This window comes from Rhinopithecus bieti, unplaced genomic scaffold (genome assembly GCF_001698545.2).
Source record: "Rhinopithecus bieti isolate Rb0 unplaced genomic scaffold, ASM169854v2 scaffold_35305, whole genome shotgun sequence".
Classification (NCBI taxonomy): domain Eukaryota; kingdom Metazoa; phylum Chordata; class Mammalia; order Primates; family Cercopithecidae; genus Rhinopithecus; species Rhinopithecus bieti.
The window spans coordinates 96,338-115,600 of NW_016814878.1; the positions used below are offsets into that span (position 1 = coordinate 96,338).

At 35.1% G+C, this 19,263-nt stretch overlaps 1 protein-coding gene across 5 annotated transcripts in view; it reads right to left on the reverse strand.

The window, feature by feature from the left end:
• AIMP1 (aminoacyl tRNA synthetase complex interacting multifunctional protein 1) overlaps positions 1–19,263 on the reverse strand; it is a 38,952-nt gene that overhangs the window by 10,175 nt on the left and 9,514 nt on the right. For 3 of the 5 annotated variants that reach the window (XM_017852590.1, XM_017852593.1, XM_017852592.1), the window contains 4 exons: positions 15,350–15,463; positions 14,669–14,836; positions 11,018–11,229; positions 5,927–6,095 (listed from right to left, as the gene is read on the reverse strand). In XM_017852590.1, coding sequence (XP_017708079.1) covers positions 5,927–6,095; positions 11,018–11,229; positions 14,669–14,836; positions 15,350–15,463 — 663 coding nt within the window. Of the gene's footprint in view, positions 1–5,926; positions 6,096–11,017; positions 11,230–14,668; positions 14,837–15,349; positions 15,464–17,789; positions 17,924–19,263 lie in introns of all 5 variants that reach the window. The other 2 variants (XM_017852591.1, XM_017852594.1) reach the window with 1 other exon arrangement.

The following is a 19,263-nucleotide window of genomic DNA, read 5'->3' on the forward strand; positions in this document are numbered from 1 at the left end:
TCCTTTGTAGGGACATGGATGCAGCTGGAAACCATCATTCTTAGCAAACTATCACAAGAACAGAAAACCAAACACCGCATGTTCTCACTCATAGGTGGGAACTGAACAATGAGATCACCTGGACTCGGGAAGGGGAACATCACACACCAGGGCCTATCATGGGGAGGGGGGAGGTGGGAGGGATTGCATTGGGAGTTATACATGATATAAATGATGAATTGATGGGTGCTGACGAGTTGATGGGTGCAGCACACCAACATGGCACAAGTATACATATGTAACAAACCTGCACGTTATGCACTTGCACCCTAGAACTTAAAGTATAATAAAAAAAAATGTGATTCACCACGTAAATAGAAGACCCAAAATTTTATAATCGTCTCAACAAATACAGAAAAAGCTTTAAGTAAAATCTACATGCTTTCATGATAAAACCCTCAATAGACTAGGCATCAAAGGAACATACTTCAAAATAATAAGGGCTATCTATGGCAAACCCACAGCCAACATAATACCTAATAGGCAAAAGCTGGAACCATTTCCCTTGAAAACTGGAACAAAACAGGGATGCCCACTTTCATCACTCCTCTTCAACACAGAACTGGAAGTCCTAGATAGAGCAATCAAGCAAGAGAAAGAAAAGGCATCCAAATAGGAAAAGAAGAAGTCAAATTATCTCTCTTCACTGAGTTATGATTCTGTACCTAAAAAACACTAAAGACTCGTCAAAAGGCCCCCAGAGCTGATAAATGACTTTAGTAAAGTTTCTGGATATAAAATCAATGCACAAAAATCAGCAGCATTTCTATACACCAAAGTTCAAGCTGAGAGTCAAATCAAGAACACAATCCCAATTACAATAGGCACACAAAAAATGAAATATCTAGGAATGCACCGAATGAAGGAGGTGAAAGATCTCTACAAGGAGAACTATAAAATACTGCTGAAAGAAATCACAGATGATACAAACACAAGGAAAAACATTGTACACTCATGGATTGGAAAAATCAGTATTGTTAAAATTGCCTTACTGCCCAAACTAATCTACAGAGTTAATACTATTACTATCAAACTACATACAACATCACTTATAACAGAATTAGAAAAAAACTTTTCTAAAATTTGCATGGAATGAGAAAAGAGTCCAAATAGACAGAATAATTCTAAGCAAAAAGAACATAACTGGAGGCATCACACTACCCAACTTCAAACTATACTACAAGGCTACAGCGACCAAAACAGAAGCGTACTACTGGTACAAAAACAGACACATAGACAAATGGAACAAGATAGAGGACCTGGAAATAAAGCTGCACACTTACAACCATTTGATTTTCAACAAGTCAACAATAACAAGCAATGGGAAAAAACTCTCTATTCAATAAACGGTGCTGGAATAACTGGCTAGTCATATGCAGAAGAATGAAATAGGACCCTTATATTTCACCATGTACAAAAGATAACTCAAGATGGATTCAATAATTAAAAATAAGACCTAAAACTGTAAAAATCCTAGAAGAAAATCTAGGAAATACCCTTCTCAATATCACCCTTGGCAAAATTCTAGGAAATACCCTTCTCAATATTACCTTTGGTAAAAATTTACGATCAAGTCTCCAAAAGCAGTTGCAACAAAAACAAAAGTTGACAAGTGGGAGCTGATTAAACTAAAGAGCTTCTGCATGGCAAAATAAACTATCAGCAGAGTAAACAGACACACTAAGGAATGGGAAAAAATATTCGCAAACTATGCATCCAACAAAACTCTAATATCTAGAATCCATAAGGAACTTAATTCAACAAGCAAAAAACAAATAACTCCATTAAAACATGGACAAAGAACATGAACAGACACTTCTCAACCAAAGACATATATGTTGCAAACAAGTATCAAAATGCTCAACATCACATAAGTGCAAATCAAAACCACAATGAGATACCATCTCATACCAGTCACAATGGCTGTTAAGAAGACAAAAAACAAACAAACAAACAAAAAAAAAACAAAAAAAACACAGCTGTTGGCAAGGTGGTAGAGAAAAGGGAATGAAAATTAGTTCGGCCACTGTGAAAAACAGTTTGGAGTTTCTCAGAGAACTTAAAACAGAACTACCATTTGACCTAGCAATCCCATTACTGGGTATATACTCAAAGAAAAATAGATTATTCTACCAAAAAGACAAATACACTTGTATGTTCACTGCAGCACTCTTCACAATAGCAAAGACATGGAATCAACTCAGGTGTCCATTAACAGTGGATTGGATTTAAAAAATGTGGTACACATATACTATGGAATACCATGCAGCCTTAAAAAAAGAAAATTATATCCTTTGCAGCAACATGGATGCAGCTGGAAGCCATTATCCTAAGTAACTCAACACAGGAACAGGAAATCAAATACAATATGTCTTCACTTATAAGTGAGAGCTAAACCTAAACATTGAGTATACACAGACATGAAGATGGAAATAAAACGCACTGAGTACTACTAGGAGGGAGGTCAGGAGTGGGGTGAGGGTTGAAAAATCACCTATTAGGTACTATGCTCACTACCTGGGTGATGGGATCACTCCTACACTAAACCTAAAGGACATACAATTTGCCAGTATAAGAAATCTGTATCCCTTGAGCCTAAAATACAAGTTGAAAAAAACTCCAAAAAAACTTAGTTTAATTTTATTGCACCACTAATAATTCGCTCACACACACACACACACACAAATCCTGAGTCATTTCTACAAATATGTCTCCAAAGTGTTCTTACTTTTGAACCTAATTACATTTATCTTTATTTATATCTGCCTTTCCCAATTACTCTAGTCAAATAAATATCCTTTAAATGCAGTCTTTTAATTTCTAACTGTTTTTTCTTTTATCAGGTCCTTCCTCTTATATGAGATAAATACTTATTCTATATCTGCCAAGAATCCTTTCTCTTCTGCTTCAAAGACCTATTTTAAGAAACTTTCTCACACATTATGAAGCTTCATCTGTCTCAAGAGTATTTTTCTGTCTCAGGAGTATTTTTATTAGAGAAAACAGGCAATACAAAATGAAACTTCCTTTTAGATTATTAAAATCATTACATTTTAACTTAGATATTTTCTCTATATCCTGAAGTTGAGTAAAAACATGTGCAAGTATATTATTAGATGAAATTTATAATTATAAATCTAAACTTTTCATCTCTGTCTTTCTGTACTGCAGCATGAGACAATCTACAGCATAAGTGATTTTGCAGCACATTAATCTGTTCTCTCTCCACGTCATACTTTTCTGCTATGTTGGTATTAATATTATTGCTTTAGTTAGGATAAAATCTCTCTGCGGTGTTGTGTTAGTCTGTTCTCACGCTGCTAATAAAGATATACCTGAGGTTGGGTAATTTCTAAAGGAAAGAGGTTTAACTGACTTACAGTTTCACATGGCTATGGAGGTCTCACCATCATGGCAGAAGGTTAAAGAGGAGCATATGTTACAAGGCAGCAGGCAAGAGCGCGTTGTGTATGGGAACTGCCCTTTTATAAAACCATCAGCTCTCATGAGACTTATTCACTATCATGAGAACAGCACAGGAAAAACCCTCCCCCAGTATTCAGTTACTTCCTACTAGGTCCCTCCCACGACAGGTGAAAATTGTGGGAGCTATAATTCAAGATGAGATTTGGGTGGGGACACAGCCAAACCATATCATTTCACCCCGGCGCCTCCCAAATCTCATGTCCTCACATTTCAAAACCAATCACGCCTTCCCAACAGTCCCTCAAAGTCTTAACTCATTTCAGTATTAATTCAAAAGTCCACAGTCCAACATATCATCTGAGACAAGGCAAGTCCCTTCTGCCTATGAGCCATAAAATCAAAAGCAAGTTAGTTACTTCCCAGATACATTGGGGGTACAGGCATTGGGTAAATACACCATTCCAAATGGGAGAAATTGACCAAAACAAAGGGCCTACAGGCCCCATCCAAGTCCAAAATCCAATGGGGTAGTCATTAAACCTCAAAGTTCCAAAATAATCTCCTTTGACTCCATGTCTCACATGCAGGTCATGCTGATGAAAGAGGTGGGCTGCCATGGCCTTGGGTAGCTCTACCCGTGGCTTTGTAGGGCACAGCCACCATCCCAGCTGCTTTCACAGGCTGGTGTTGAGTGTCTATAGCTTTTCCAGGCACACTGTGGAAGCTGTGGGTGGATCTACGATTCTAGGGTCTGGAGGACAGTGGCCCTCTTCTCACAGCTCCACTAGGCAGTGCCCCAGTGGGGATTCTGTGTGTGGGGGGTCCCATCCCACAGTTCCTTTCTGCACTGTCCTAGTAGAGGTTCACGACAGCCCTGCTCCTGCAGCAAATTGCTGCCAGGACATACAGGGGTTTCCATACATCTTCTGAAATCTAGGCAGAGGCTCCCAAACCTCAATTCTTGATTTCTGTGCCTCCATAGGCTCAACACCATGTGGAAGCTGCCAAGGCTTAGGGCTTGCACTCTCTAAAGCAAGGGCCTGAGCTGTACCTTGGCCCTTTTTAGCCATGGCTGGAGCAGCTGGGAAGCAGGGCACCTAGTCCCTAAGCTGCACACAGCATGGGGGCCCTGGGCCCAGCTCAGGAAATCATTTTTTCCTCTTCAGGTCCTGTGATGGGAGGGGCTGCTGTGAAGGTCTTTGAAATGCCCTGGAGACGTTTTCCCCATTGTCTTGGCAATTAACATTTGGTTTCTCATTGCTTATGCAAATTTCTGCAGCTGGCAGAAACGGGTTTTTCTTTCCTACTGCATCGATAGTCTGAACATTTTTCAGACTTTTATGCTCTGCTTCCCTTTTAAACATGTTCCAATTCCAAACCATGTATTTGTGAATGAATAAAACTGAATGCTTAGGAGCACCCAAGTCACCTCTTAAATGCTCTGCTGCTTAGAAATTTCTTCTGCCAGATACCCCAAATCATCTGTCTCAAGTTCAAAGTTCCACAGATCTCTAGGGAAAGGGCAAAATGCCACCAGTCTCTTTGCTAAAGCTTAGCAAGAGTCACTTTTGCTTCAGTTCCCAACAAGTTCCTCATCTCTATCTGAGACCACCTCAGCTTTGACTTTATTGTCCATATCACTATCAGCATTTTGGTCAAAGCCATTCAACAAGTCTCTAGAAAGTTCCAAACTTTCCCACATTTTCCTATCTCCTGAGCCCTGCAAGTATCCAGGAAGTGCCAAACTGTTTCACATTTTCCTATCTTTTTCTGAACCCTCCAAACTGTTCCAACTTCTGCCTGTTACAGAGTTCCAAAGTCGCTTCTACACTTTCAGGTATCTTTACAGCAGCGCTCTACTACCCAGTATCAATTTACTGTATTAGTCTATCCTCACACTGCTAATAAAGATACACCCAAGGCTGGGTAATATATAAAAGAAAGAGTTTTAATTGACCCACAGTTCCACATGGCTGCAGAGGCCTCACAATCATGGCACAAGACAAAGGAGGAGCAAAGGCATGTCTTATATAGTAGCAAGCAAGACAGTGCGTGTGGGGGAACTGCCCTTTAATAAAACCATAAGATCCCATGAGACTTATTTACCATCATGAGAACAGCACAGGCAAAACCTGCCCCCAGGATTCAGTTACCTCCCATTGGGTCCCTCCCATGACATGTGGGGATTATGGGAGTTACAATTTAAGATGAGATTTTGGTGGGGACATAGTCAAATCATATCAGGTGTTTCATACATGTACATTCGTGGGGAGGAGAATGGTTACAAGGTTTACTCAATGTGTCATCTTGAGCCAAATTTGAAAAAACAATAGTTAATAATGGTCATTTAATTTAAGACTTACGATTCTTACACAGGACTGATTTTAACCTTTAAACATTACAAACATCACTTTGATAACTGATTCCAAAACTATTAAGTTAATTACTAGTAAATACCCACCTGGGAAAGCATCAAAAGTAATTCTGTCTCCGGGAACAGACCCATTTGGAGGAGCCAAGATTTCAACTTTCTCTGGTGAACTAGCACACATGACCATTGCTTGAGATAATACTCCCCTCATCTTTGCAGGTTTCAGGTTACAAAGTAAAATCACCATCCGATTTTGCATCTGTATGAAATATAAACTGGTAAGTAAAGATGTACACAGATTAAGCCTAATCATATCCAGACTACATTAAGCTACATCTAATATGCTAAGTATCAAATGTTCTACTTTTGTGGATGTACCTTTGTCTTTGTGTGCCCAAAGTCTCTTATTGTTGTTACAAAGCTTTGCATAAACATGAAAAAAAAAATTCCTCCAAATTGATAATACATTATGGTTGAAAGAGCAGAGGAATTTCAGTTAAAAATTTACTGAATGAATAAATAAATGAGTGAAATAGATTTGGTTGTGAATTTCAGCTGCCATTTACTAGCAATGAGAATGCATGAAGTTGACATTCCTGTTTCCTCAAAAATGAGAGAAATAATATTGAAGAGTTGTCATAAGGATTAAATCATAACATGCATATAAAGCATTTAGCCTAGCATTAGAATTAAAATGGACACATTTACACATGTGCATTTTCTTCCCTATACATTTGATCATTTCCAGAGCTATGCTACATTTATTTTTTAATTTAAAAAAAAATTGGTTGGGCATGGTGGCTCACTCCTATAATCCCAGCTTCTTGGGAAGCTGAGGCAGGCAGATTGCTGGAGCCCAGTGTTTTTTTTCAAGATCAGACTGGGCAAAATGGCAAAACCCAGTCTCTACAAAAAATAAAAAAATTCACTGGGCATGGTGGCATGCGGCTATAGTCCCAGCTACTTGGGAGGCTGAGGTGGAAGGACTGCTTGAGTCTGGAGGCTGCAATGAGCCTTGATTATGCCACTGAATTCTAGCTTGGGCAAGAGTGAGACCCTGTCTCAGAAAAAAAAAAAAAAAGATCATTTAACAATTCCAGCATCATGCATCATGCAACTAACATGCAGGGCTATTTCTACAACTTTTTAATGGAAGCAAACAGAAATTTCTTTAATCTTCAAATTTGAAGTGTCTTAATTTTTTTCTCCAACTAGCAAAAGTAAGAAATATAGTTATTTAAATTCTTTCAACATTTTAAAATGAATCATACAAGAGGATTATTGCTTGAAGGAGAAAAAAAGAAGCATTCTAGATAAAAGATGGTATTATAAAATAAATGTTATATGCGAATTTACTCTGAAATACTGTGATTTTAAAAAATGAGCCTAAGAGTCAAATTTAAAATGAATTAGGGAGTCTTCATAAACAATATTTCTCTTCAAATGCTTCAAATAACTTGACAATGTCACATATATGAGAACTTAAAAGTTACAGCAAAAATGTTTAAGAGTAGCAAAAGGATTAGTTAGAAGCAATCCTTTAAAGATCTGATGATAGCTATGAACCTTTTCCCTAGAAAAATGTACAACCTACAAAATAGAGTATGTAATTTTGAGTACTAAGTGTTCCTGCTTTATAGAATGTCTACTAGTACTATCTTTTTTTTTTTTTTAACTTTTATTTTAGGTTGTATCTTGATGGGTTAGATGCAGATGTTGATAAAATAGTTTTGCTTATGGTTGTGAATGATGGCTGCTGGAAGAGAAAAAATAGTCCACAACTTATAAGAACAGAAAAGATGAAGCCCAAATGAGGAGTTTTTCCAATTTAAGCTGGCTCAAGATCAGTTGGTTCTTTTCTCTAGGGCTCCTAACTTCATAAGGAGTTGTGAATCAGTCCTGGTCCTACGTAACATAAATATTAAAAAGTAAAAAAAGCACATGCATATGCCAAGTCTATTTCTTTTTTCCTAGATAAGAGAAACTTCACTGATCTCCTTAATTCCATCTTCCTCCCATCAACAGAGCAGCCAGAATGATCCTATTAAAATGTCAGGCTGACCAATGTTATTCTTTTGCTCTAAAATCCTACAATGGCTTTCATCTTACTCAGAAAAAATGCCAAACTCTTTACAATGATCTATAAGACATTTGGCATCCTTATCTCTGATTTCATCTCCCATAACTTTCTCAGTTATTAACCCTGCTCTATTCATATCGGCCTCCTGTTCCTTGAACATCCCAGGCATCCATCTCTCCCCGGGCTGCCTGAAATGCTCTTCAGCCAGATAAACACATGACTTGCTTTCATTTTCTTAGACCTTTACTCAAAAGTCACTTTCTTTATGAAGTCTTCCCTGGGTACTTTATATAAAATATCAATATCATCCTGGCTTTGATACTTACTAGATTATTTCCCTATTTGATTTTTCTCTTGGCACTTATCACTATTTAACATACTAAATATTTACTTATGCCTCGGTAATATTTCTGACTCCCTTATACGAATGTGAGCTTCATAAAGGCAGGGCTATTTTTAAAAATATGTTTGCTGCTTGGGTGTGATGGTTCACACCTGTAATCCCAGCATTTTGGGAGGCAAAGGCAGGTGGATCATCTGAGGTCAGGAGTTCGAGACCAGGCTGGTCAACACAGTGAAATCCCGTCTCCAATAAAAATACAAAAAACTAGCCGGGCATGGTGGGCTACTTGGCAGGTTAAGGCAGGAGAACTGCTTGAATCCGGGAGGCAGGCAGTGGTTGTAGTGAGCTGAGATTGCCCCACTGCACTCCAGCCTAGATGACAGAGTGAGACTCTGTCTCAAAAAAAAAAAAAGAACAAAAAGTTTATCTATCTCTGTATTTTCATTTGTTTCTGTATCCTTCACTTAGGTGCTTAATAAATACTTGCAGCTATAAATATAATTGAATGAACACAGCTATTTGTTCAAGTTCACAAAACCAAGAAGCAGCAGAGTAGCAATAAACAAAGGCAGAACTATCTTAATGTTGAAATCCATATTCTTTGCAATATCTCCGAAGCACCATGGGACAGAGGAAATAGGTAGATGATTCAAATCACTATAGAAGACATCTAGAAAGAGGACATTTAAAACTATTACTGTCTTTGATTCTTTCCACTGTTACTAGATTTTTTAAAAACCACTTATTTCTTCAAGAAAGTAAATATGGTATTCAAAAGTAAAGAAAAAGGAAGAAAGTAAACCTTTGTTGAGGAGGTTTGAAAGCTTATAAGAAAAAAAGAGCAACAGTTAGAAAACACTGCTCTGAAGGGTATCATCATGGAGTATCAATTTGCTTTTAAAACGGTTATCACGCAAAGTTATCCTTCATAAAATATACCATCAATACTTTTAACATATTCCAAATACCCAGCTCTAATTTCACTATATAAAGAATTAAATTTTAAATAGAGAATAATATTATATAAACTGTAACCATGGTTTGTTTTCTGAAGTTACACGAAAGCACAGTTCCCAGTGCTAAACTCACCAGAAGAAAGGAAAAGTGGAGATACTCTAACCTCCTATTAGTTTCTTTTATGAAACACTTAAAACCCAAACTTCACTGGCTCAGATAATTATCATTAGAGACCTAAAAGAAATGAGCTTGTTAAGTAGGAAACAGAAGCAATCACTTCCTTGTACTCTTGATGATAGGTCAATATTGATCTATTACCTGTACCGTGTTCCAGCAATGCTGAAATTAGAGAGCCAAAACAAAAGCCCAGGCCAGGGATCAAAACTACAATTTTGATGCACTTCTGATACAACTGTCTACCAAATAAGTAAAGGAAATAAGTAAGGAACCCTAGACAGAAAAAACAAGTAACACTCTTGCTTTTTTGAGACATGGTAAAAAAAGATACTTGAGTCTCTCCTTAACCTTCCGTAAGTATAACACTAGCAGAAAAGTAAAGATAAACACCAAATAATCACAACTGACCTTGCACCTCAACTATGGAATGGTTGAAACTGTGTTAAAGAGTCTAACTTCCACCTAAAGTAATGCTATCCATTACTAAGTGTTAACCAATTTCTGTCTTAAGAAAACAGCAGGGGGATGGGAAGGGTGGGGGTGGGGCTTAGTTCTGAATTAAGAAACAAGACATCAGGATTTTCATGTAAAATTCCATGTGTAAGTATTTTATGAAATACTATGAAAGATAAACTGAAACTTTTTGGGATTGCATTCTTTCCTTGGCCCAGCAGTTTGTAATTTGTGACCTTGGTCATATGCATGGCTCTATAAACTACACAGTATCTGTAGTTAGAAGCTTCATGACTAACTCCACCTTGAATGGTAAACAGTAAAGGTGAACAGTATAGGGATTAAAGATAATCGGCCTTAGAGTGAGATAAATAAGTGTGTGTGTGTGTGTGTATATATAAAATGAGTACGTGTATATATATAATGAGTGTGTATATATATATAATGACTGTATATATATGTATCTCTATAGATAGAGATATATAACTTAGTTCACTTTCCTAAATGTCATCTGTAAATGGGGATGATACTACTGAGAGTTGTACATAGTAAGAAATAAAATAGCATGTGAAAAAAATTTATCTATTAAGTACTTCTAACATAACAGTCATCATAATTATCTTTATCACTGTTTCATGATGGAATTTTATCATTCCTTGCTTTTTAAAATCATGTATTATAAACCCAGAAAGCATCAATCTAAAAGTATGAGAACAAGTTTTATTTCTCTAAAACCCAAAAAATACTTTCATACTTGAGGAAAAATGAGGAGAGGGGATCATGGAGATTGAACTTGCAATTTTTAATAGTATTCTTCTATTTGTTAAAATGGGATGTTTTGTATTTTGTTGTTAGATTTTACATATATAGTATATATATAACTATAGTTTTTTAATGCAAAATACAAAAGTAAAATATTTTAAAACAGAGAAAATAATACACCTTTTCTTCTTCCTATCCTTATGCATTATATCTTAATTTACAGATGTTTTACAGGTTTTTGGTGGTTTTATGCTTTTTTTGTGGAATTAACCACATTCAAACTAATTGACTGAACTAATTAACAATGGCACATGTTGTATGGTACACAAAATTATAATGGAAAGATATCAAGAAAGAGGGAATGAAAATGTTGAATGTACACAACAGGAATTTCAGTTGTACAGATTACCTGTTCAAGAGGAACATGATTCACCAAGCCACTGACAACTGTCCTTGGGGCTATTTCTCCAACATCTACTTCTTCTACATACAAAGAATCTGCATCAGGGTGTTTTCTGGCAGTTATGATACAACCAATTCGAAGATCCAGACGGGAAACATCTATTGGCTTAGAGTCGGCACTTCCAGCTACTGATTGCTGTTTTTTCTCCTTCTTCTCTCCTAAAAAGTATTTATGAATGGGTAAACATCAGAAATAAAACCAAACAAAAAAACACTATGAAAACTCCATGGTATCAATATTGAAGAGCTTAAAAGGAAAAAACAAAAGAATGTTTATCTTCTACCTTCACTTAAATAATAACAAAGAAAAAAATTATCCAAGTCATAAAATCTTGAATCCTATTTTAGCTATTTCTCTGTTGTATTTCTATTTGAAGACATGGTGTGAGGTTGGCAAACTATGGCTCATGGGACATATCCAGCCTGTTGCCTGTTTTCATAAATAAAGTTTTACTGGAAGACAACCATATTCATTCATTTACATATCATCTATGGGTACTTTTGCAACGGGGCAAAGTTGAGTAGTTGTGACAAAGGCTTTAGGCAGAAAAAGTTTGCCTTTCCCTAAAACAGGACAATAGAGAAACCTCTAAAAACTTTTACTATGACTCTTTGGAAGGTGATAAATACTTTACTTAGAAAGAACACCACAATCAGTACCCAAATGACAGAATGAACTAGAGTGGGATACAATTTCACTGATAAAATATTTTCCTCCTCACTATATACACTAATAAGTATATAATTAATTTCTCCATTTCTTAGATTTCCCTGAAGATGTATTAGGATTTCAGGGTTATCCATAGTAACTATTTAAGCAGATAAGAATATTTTATTCTGATTACGTTTTCATAATTACATTTTTATTTATTTGCTGATAATGCATCTCTTACTAACACATGATTATTTTAGCTACTGAGTTAATTGTAACCTGCAAAGAGGACTCATATTCTTTAGGTTTACAATTAGCTTTTCTGGCCCCAAAAAAGTAAAACCAAAATAAAACCTTATTTACCTTTGAATCGAAAGTATAAAGATGAGCTGTTGTAGCTTGGAAGCATTCTTTCTCAAGTATAGATTTATTTAATCTTTCAACATATATTTACTGAGTGCTATGACACTGGAAATAGTAAGATGGGCAGTCCATATTGTCAAGGCACTCAGAATCTCTTTTAAAGAAGACAGACATGTATACGTATAATGAATATGTGATAAACATGACATACACAAAGAAATATAAAAACTCAGTGAAGAATAATTATGCATGAAGCAGGAAAGGAGGATTCTGTGTAAAGGTATTCATAATTCATACAACAATAAGTTCACCAAAGAGAGGATGGAACTACCTTAAAATACTGGCCAATTTTTAATCTCATTAGCAAGTTTTAAAAAAATTCCATTTTCCATAAAGAAATTAGCAACAGTTTTTTAAATGGTAAAATCCAAATTATACAGAAAATATGTACAATAAAATTACCAGAATATACCAAAATCTTAATATTTTGTGTGATAAAGTATACGCATTTACTTAAAAAATACTGTAGTATAACAGTATTGTTATATACTTATATATACAATATATTGTATATATTTTAAAACTCTAATCTACTTCCTAGGCATTTGAAATACTTTCATCAGGAATTCCCATTCTAGAAATGATTGCAAATATTAAAATCTATACCAAGATCTTTGTTAATTATCATAAGGAATTTCGGAAATATTTCACTGACAAATGAGTGATGCTCAATTAAGATGTGTGGCAGTCTGGCTGGGCATGGTGGCTCACGCCTATAATCCCAGCACTTTGGGAGGCTGAGGCGGGTGGATCACCTGCGATCAGGGGTTCGAGACCAGCCTGACCAATATGGTGAACCCCTGTCTCTATTAAAAATACAAAAATTAGCCAGGTGTGGTGGCGTGCACCTGTAGTCCCAGCTACTCGAGAGGCTAAGAGAGAATTGCTTGAACCCGGGAGGTGAAGGTTGAAGAGAGCTGAGATTATGCCACTGTACTCCAGCCTAGGTGACAGAGCGAGACTCCGTCTCAAAAAAAAAAAAAAAAAAAAAAAAAAGAAAAAAGATACGTAGCAGTCTGGAAAGATTATATGGGCACCACAGCCCTTGCATGAGCAGAATCTGGCAGTCCTAGCTAGCAGCTAAATACCGATGGAACAGCCCTCTATAACCAGCATTGTCTAATATGGTAGCTGCCAGCCACATAGGTTATTTCAATTTCAATTTAAAATTATTTTGATTAGAAATTCAGTTTAGTCATACTACTCACATTTCAAATCTTTAATGACCACATGTGGCCATTGGTTACCATGTTGGATAATGCAGATATAGAGTATTTCCATTATCACAGAAAGTTGCATTGGACAGAAGTGTTCTAATCCCGTAATTCCATTTGTTCTTGTGTTCCTGTGTGCTCCCTCTTCCATCAAAGGAGAGCCTTGTTGCCTTCTCTAACTAGAAGACTGATTAATCCTGAACCAGAACAGTGCACCCTCCTTAGAGAAGAGAATATGGATTCCACTAAGTTTGCAAGAACAGGTTATATAGTTGTTTTGTGTCTACTTCTTAACATATTTTATAAACTAGAAGAATTAGTCCGACTCGCTTTCATTATAATCATACCACCTAGTGGTGAAGTTATATAGCAGAGGCTGTACAGCCCCTACCTACTTCTAACTAAGAGGTTACTGATGTTTGCCAAACGAACTGGCAAGTGATTTAGAGGCTAAACTGGCTTGGGTTAGTTCATAAATCCCTCTGTCATGTATATTTTCCAAAAAAAAAAGTAAATAAGTTTAAGTATAATGAGAGATATTCATAGTTATTTATAAAGGCACCTTTTCAGACATATCTGAGGAAAGGAAGTCAGATTTATAATTAGAATAAATAGCTTTAGCAGCAAGGTTAAAAATAAACTAGAAAAGATGAGGCTTTAATATTAATTCAGATGAAAGATTGTGAAAACCTGAACTAAGGTAGGACCTAACGAAAGGAAAGAGCAGAGCTGGGGTCTATGTATGTTTTGGGGACAGGAATAATAGAATTTGTTGGTTAATTAGATACGAAGAATGGGGAATAGAGACAGGTTAAGGTTGATGACTAGATTTCAAGGGCTGTTGCCTAGGTGGATGGTGACATTTCTATCTACTTTAGTTCTCATGGATTCCTGAAATCTTAGTTCACACAGTCTGCTTTGACTGGTAGAATGTTCTTTTCCTATCTTCACAACTGGTCCTAAGCCAGTTTCCTATCTTTGACTTCTCTCAAACCATGCCACAAACAGATACCAAAATTCAGCCATACCAAACTACATACAGGTTTCTATACTTAATGTTTACTGTCTTGTCTTTTAACTTATGCCAGTCCCTCTGCCTAAAATGCCACGTTTACCCCGTTAATCTGGTCAATATTCACACACCATTTAGGACCCAGCTTGTATGTTCCAATATCATATTGTTCCTAATTTTATCCTAGCTCATGAAAGCTGAACTTTATTTTTGATACTATTATTATCATCATTATCAAAATTTGACATTTTCTGATAATCCAGTCAAGAGCTAAACATGCTTAAAGGTCGAAAATACCTTTTTTTTCAATTTTCTCTTTTGCTTTCTTTTCGTCTCCTGTTCCTCCTTTGATCTGTTCTTTGGTACCAGAAGATACAGTTGTTACTGGTGTAGACTGTACCACATTTTCAGAAACCATAGAATTAGCTTGCAGTGGAGTACCAGATGGAAATGGTATTTGCTTCACTGAGACAGAAAATGAAATAATGTCATTCATATTAAACCAATAAATATGATAAAAAATATGAAATTGTGAACCATACATAGGAACTCCTTTTAAATGAAAAATTCACTGTATATGGCTATCAAATATCCACTGTCTGAGACTATAAAATGGCTGCCAAAAAAGTAAGCATATTTTAGCCATTATTGAGGTATCAAAGAATAAAGGCATGATTCCCATTTAATTAATAATTACTAAACTAAGAAACCTGCAGATAAGAACAACAGCTAACATGTATTATGAACTTACTATGTCCCAAACACTTTTCAAAATGCTTTATACGAATTAACTCATGTAATTCTCATACTCTAAGAAGTAGGTTCTATTCATGCCCCCATTTTATTGATAAATCTGTCATTCAGAAGTTATGAAGTTGTCCAAGTTGCCTGGATATAGATTCTTACTTCTTTCCTCACTGTTAGTGTGACTGGCCAACTTCTTAACTTCTGGATTACTCATTTTCTATATTTAATTACCTCCATTTTGAATTTCTGCCTGAATTAGCTCTTGTTTCAGTTCTTCAATTTCTTTCTTCAGTTTAGCATTTTCAACTCGAAGTTTCTTCTCTTCCCTCAAAGTTGCCTGCAAAACTGGATCAAGAACATCTAGTTAAAATACATTTTTAAAAAAGGTTTTGTGTGAATACTATTTGAAAAGAAGACAGCCAGTATAACTAGAGCTAGGATAATACTAGCTCTAGTGTAACCAAATGTTTGGCCAGTACCTTTATGCCAGTTTAGTATTTATTAAAACAACATGATATTTAAGAGAGAGAGAAAGGGAGAGAAAATATATGAAACAAGAGTAAAACAGAAAGACTTTGTTTATGAATCATTTTCCTCTTATTAAGATGCTAACTAAGATCAAATTAACACCTTTCCAGCATTGCAGCTATAATAAAGGGCAATGATAAATAACTTAAGAAGTTGGCACAAAAGTGTCACTATGTGGCCAGGCGCAGTGGCTTATGCCTGTAATCCCATAATCCCAGTACTTTCAGAGGCAAGAGGATCACTTGAGCCCAGTAGTTTGAGACCAGCCTGGGCAACATGGCAAAACCCCATCTCTACAACAAATACAAAAAGTAGCTGGGGGTTGTGGTACATTCCTGTGGTTCCAGCTACTCAGGAAGCTGAGGTGGGAGGGCTGATTGAGCCTTGGAGGTTGAGACTGCAGTGTGAGCCGAGATAGTGCCACTGTACTCCATCCTGGGTAACAGAGCAAGACCCTGTCTCAAAAAAATTTAAAACAATAAAAAATAAAATGTCAATAACAGATACTGAAAAAAAGAAAAGCATTATATTAAATTATACATATATTTTTTTAAAAGTCTGAGATGTTACCACACAAGCAAAACTATTCTCATGTCTTTCTTTTAGTCATTACCTTTTAAAAGAAGCTGAATATTGCTAAAGTCTGAATTAAGCTAATCAAACATTCAATGAGTGAAATAACTCAAGGATTTGCTCAAAATATAATGTATATGTTAAAGATATGCAATGGGGCAACAAAATATAAGAGAAAATAATGGTTCTCAGTGGGGTTGGTACTGCTTTGTAGGTAGGATTTTGAAAATCTGTAAGATTATTTTGATTGTTAGTACTGGCATTTATTGGGCAGAGGCCAAGAATGCCAGATGTCCTGCAGTATGCTGGATACTCCTGCAAAATGAAGAACTGTTTCACATTCTGCAGAACTTTCTAGTGGCCTATTATAAATTTGCATAGGTAAAATCCTATTAACAATTATTTGAGCCTAGATTTTAACTATTCTTTATGTATAAACACAAAGTATTTTCAGCATGCTTATTATATCCTAAATTTTCTATGAATCAAGTACCACATAAATCAAGAGTAGACTGTACCTCGTTTTATTCAAAGTATTATCTAATCAATCACTCACCATTTTGAATAAATCATCTACATCACTATCTGCTTCTGGTATCTGAGATACCTACACAAAGGCAGTCTGACTCTACACCTATACTAGTTGGCATTGTACCTATTGCATTCTTGATGATTCCTTGTATGTAATCATGTGGCATGTGACCCTCTTACACTGCCTTTAGTGGTATAATCCTGCTGAAGGATTACTTACTGAAATACATATTATTGTTACTACTACTTATACCTTTCTTTTATTTCTCTTCTCTGTTATATATAGGATTAAGATATGTTTTAAAATTATATATAGGTAGGTTATTTTCTAGGAAATGTTTTCCTTACAGGATATTAACAGAGATTTTATAAAGCATTTATTCTAAATTGGGAGCAATTTGACCAAAACTACCAGCATAGGCGACCAAAACTATCAGCATAGGCTACCAAAGAATAATATAAAGGTGAAGAATAAGTAGAAAGATTTTCAAACTGGCAAAACTAAAATGCTCGTCAAGATGCTATGAAATGGCCACCTATAGAAGACAAAATTCAATTTATAACGTATATTAGATTCTACAAGCAATGACCATGTCCAATCTCTTTATCTTATTAATAAAAGAGAGTAAAATTTTAAGAAAATAATTTGAAAATCTCGAGAAACATTATTAAAAAAGAAACAAATAAAGTGGTATGGTAAAATTAGAAAAAAAAATTGATAACGTTTCTGGAGAGTAAATACAGGTTTTTGTAAGCCATTAGCTTATAAAATGTAGGAAAGTATTTATTTCTACTAGTGACAGCAAAAAATTTTGAAATTTCTATTCTGACATTGACTATTGAGAATAAAATACATTTAAACAAAAAAAACCAAAGTCAACTGAAGTCCTGAAGGTAGAGGTTCAGGTTTGATATTTTTCTACATATAACAGAAACTTCTAAGTAAAACTTAAATAACTTATATGGTAAACATTATTATTTCTCCGTCATTGTATGAATTCATTTTAAGTATCTCCTCAAAAATTTTAAATTTTCTTACTTGCTTTCTCCTTAAGTAGAGAAACTTGCTGCTTAAGATATTCAATGATTTGATCTGCCTCTGCACCCTTCTGCTCCAGTCTCTTCAGAACAGCATCACTATTTGCCATTTTTGCCAAGAGACGGCAGAAAATCCTAGATGAAAAAATAAAAGTCATAAATTACACTGTGAAAAGAATAAATTTATACTATAGGACATTATGAAAAAGCAGTCTGAAAGGAAAAACATTTTCTACTGTAAGAGATAAATATGTTAGAAAAATATGTTTCCTATGGAGAGCAACAAGCCAAACAAATAGCAGAAATGCTAAGTAGAGTAATTCCTGAATCTATTTAGAAGAGGAAATATAGTTTGTTGCTAAATGCAGAAAACAGGTTATTTAGCCACATTTAAGGTTGAAAGGTTTTAAAGAAAGCTTCAGGTACACTAAGAGATAAGAATAACAATAATCTTAACTATGCAAATGAGAATTACACCTTTGTTCCAAAGTAAAGAGTTGCTGATTTCATTCCTTTTATATTTCTATATACTGGATCTTTCTACTGTGTATTCACTTAGGTACAATTTTCAAGAAGAAAATGTCAATTAGGAAAGACAAATATTAAAAGAAAAAAATCAACAATTAAGAAAATATTAATCATATGCTTGTTCAGATATAATGTCAACATACACCATTGTCTTTATTTTAAAAACTAGAATTTTATTTTTATAATAAATTCAGAGAAATTTTAAAAAAATACTATCAAGGTACAGAAAAATGTATTCAATAAACATTCTGAGATTAATTCACCATGTTAAAGTTTAAACTGCCACATACTAAAAAAAAATCACACTGACAATGGAGAGGGTTAATTGTTAGTAATACTATGAACTGTTCTTTTCTACCTGATTTAACAAGAATTTATAGTTCAGGGCATAACAATGATATAAGCATTGCTGAAATAATTCTCACTTTAAATAAATGAAGCAGCACTCAATATTAATGGTGAAATTTTGAATAAAAAGTAGATAAGACACATAATAACAGATTGTTTGAAAATTTCAAATTATTATATAATATCAATCTTATATAAAAAATATTCTGAAAAGCCACAATAAACTGCCTGGTATTTATTTTTGAGGTGACTGTCTAGACCTGTTGGCTCATTTTTGAGCATTAGTCTATACTTAAATATCAGCTAAGATACTAGTTTTCTAGTTTTTTTCTTAATTTTGAAATTTGAATAAGATGATTTGAGCTATATCTTTTCAAAATGTATTTTTCTAAAATGTACCACTAATTCACATTCATTTTAGTATTATTCATCAAAGATGTCTTGGCTAGAGATGTAAAAGTTGCCAATTCTGCCTAATCAGATACTCATTATTGTTTGCGACAGCTACATTTCACCTATTGAGTATATTTCATCATTACTTATGTTAGACTAAAGTAGAAAGACGTTAAAAACTAAAGAAATGCTGTAACTAAGGATAC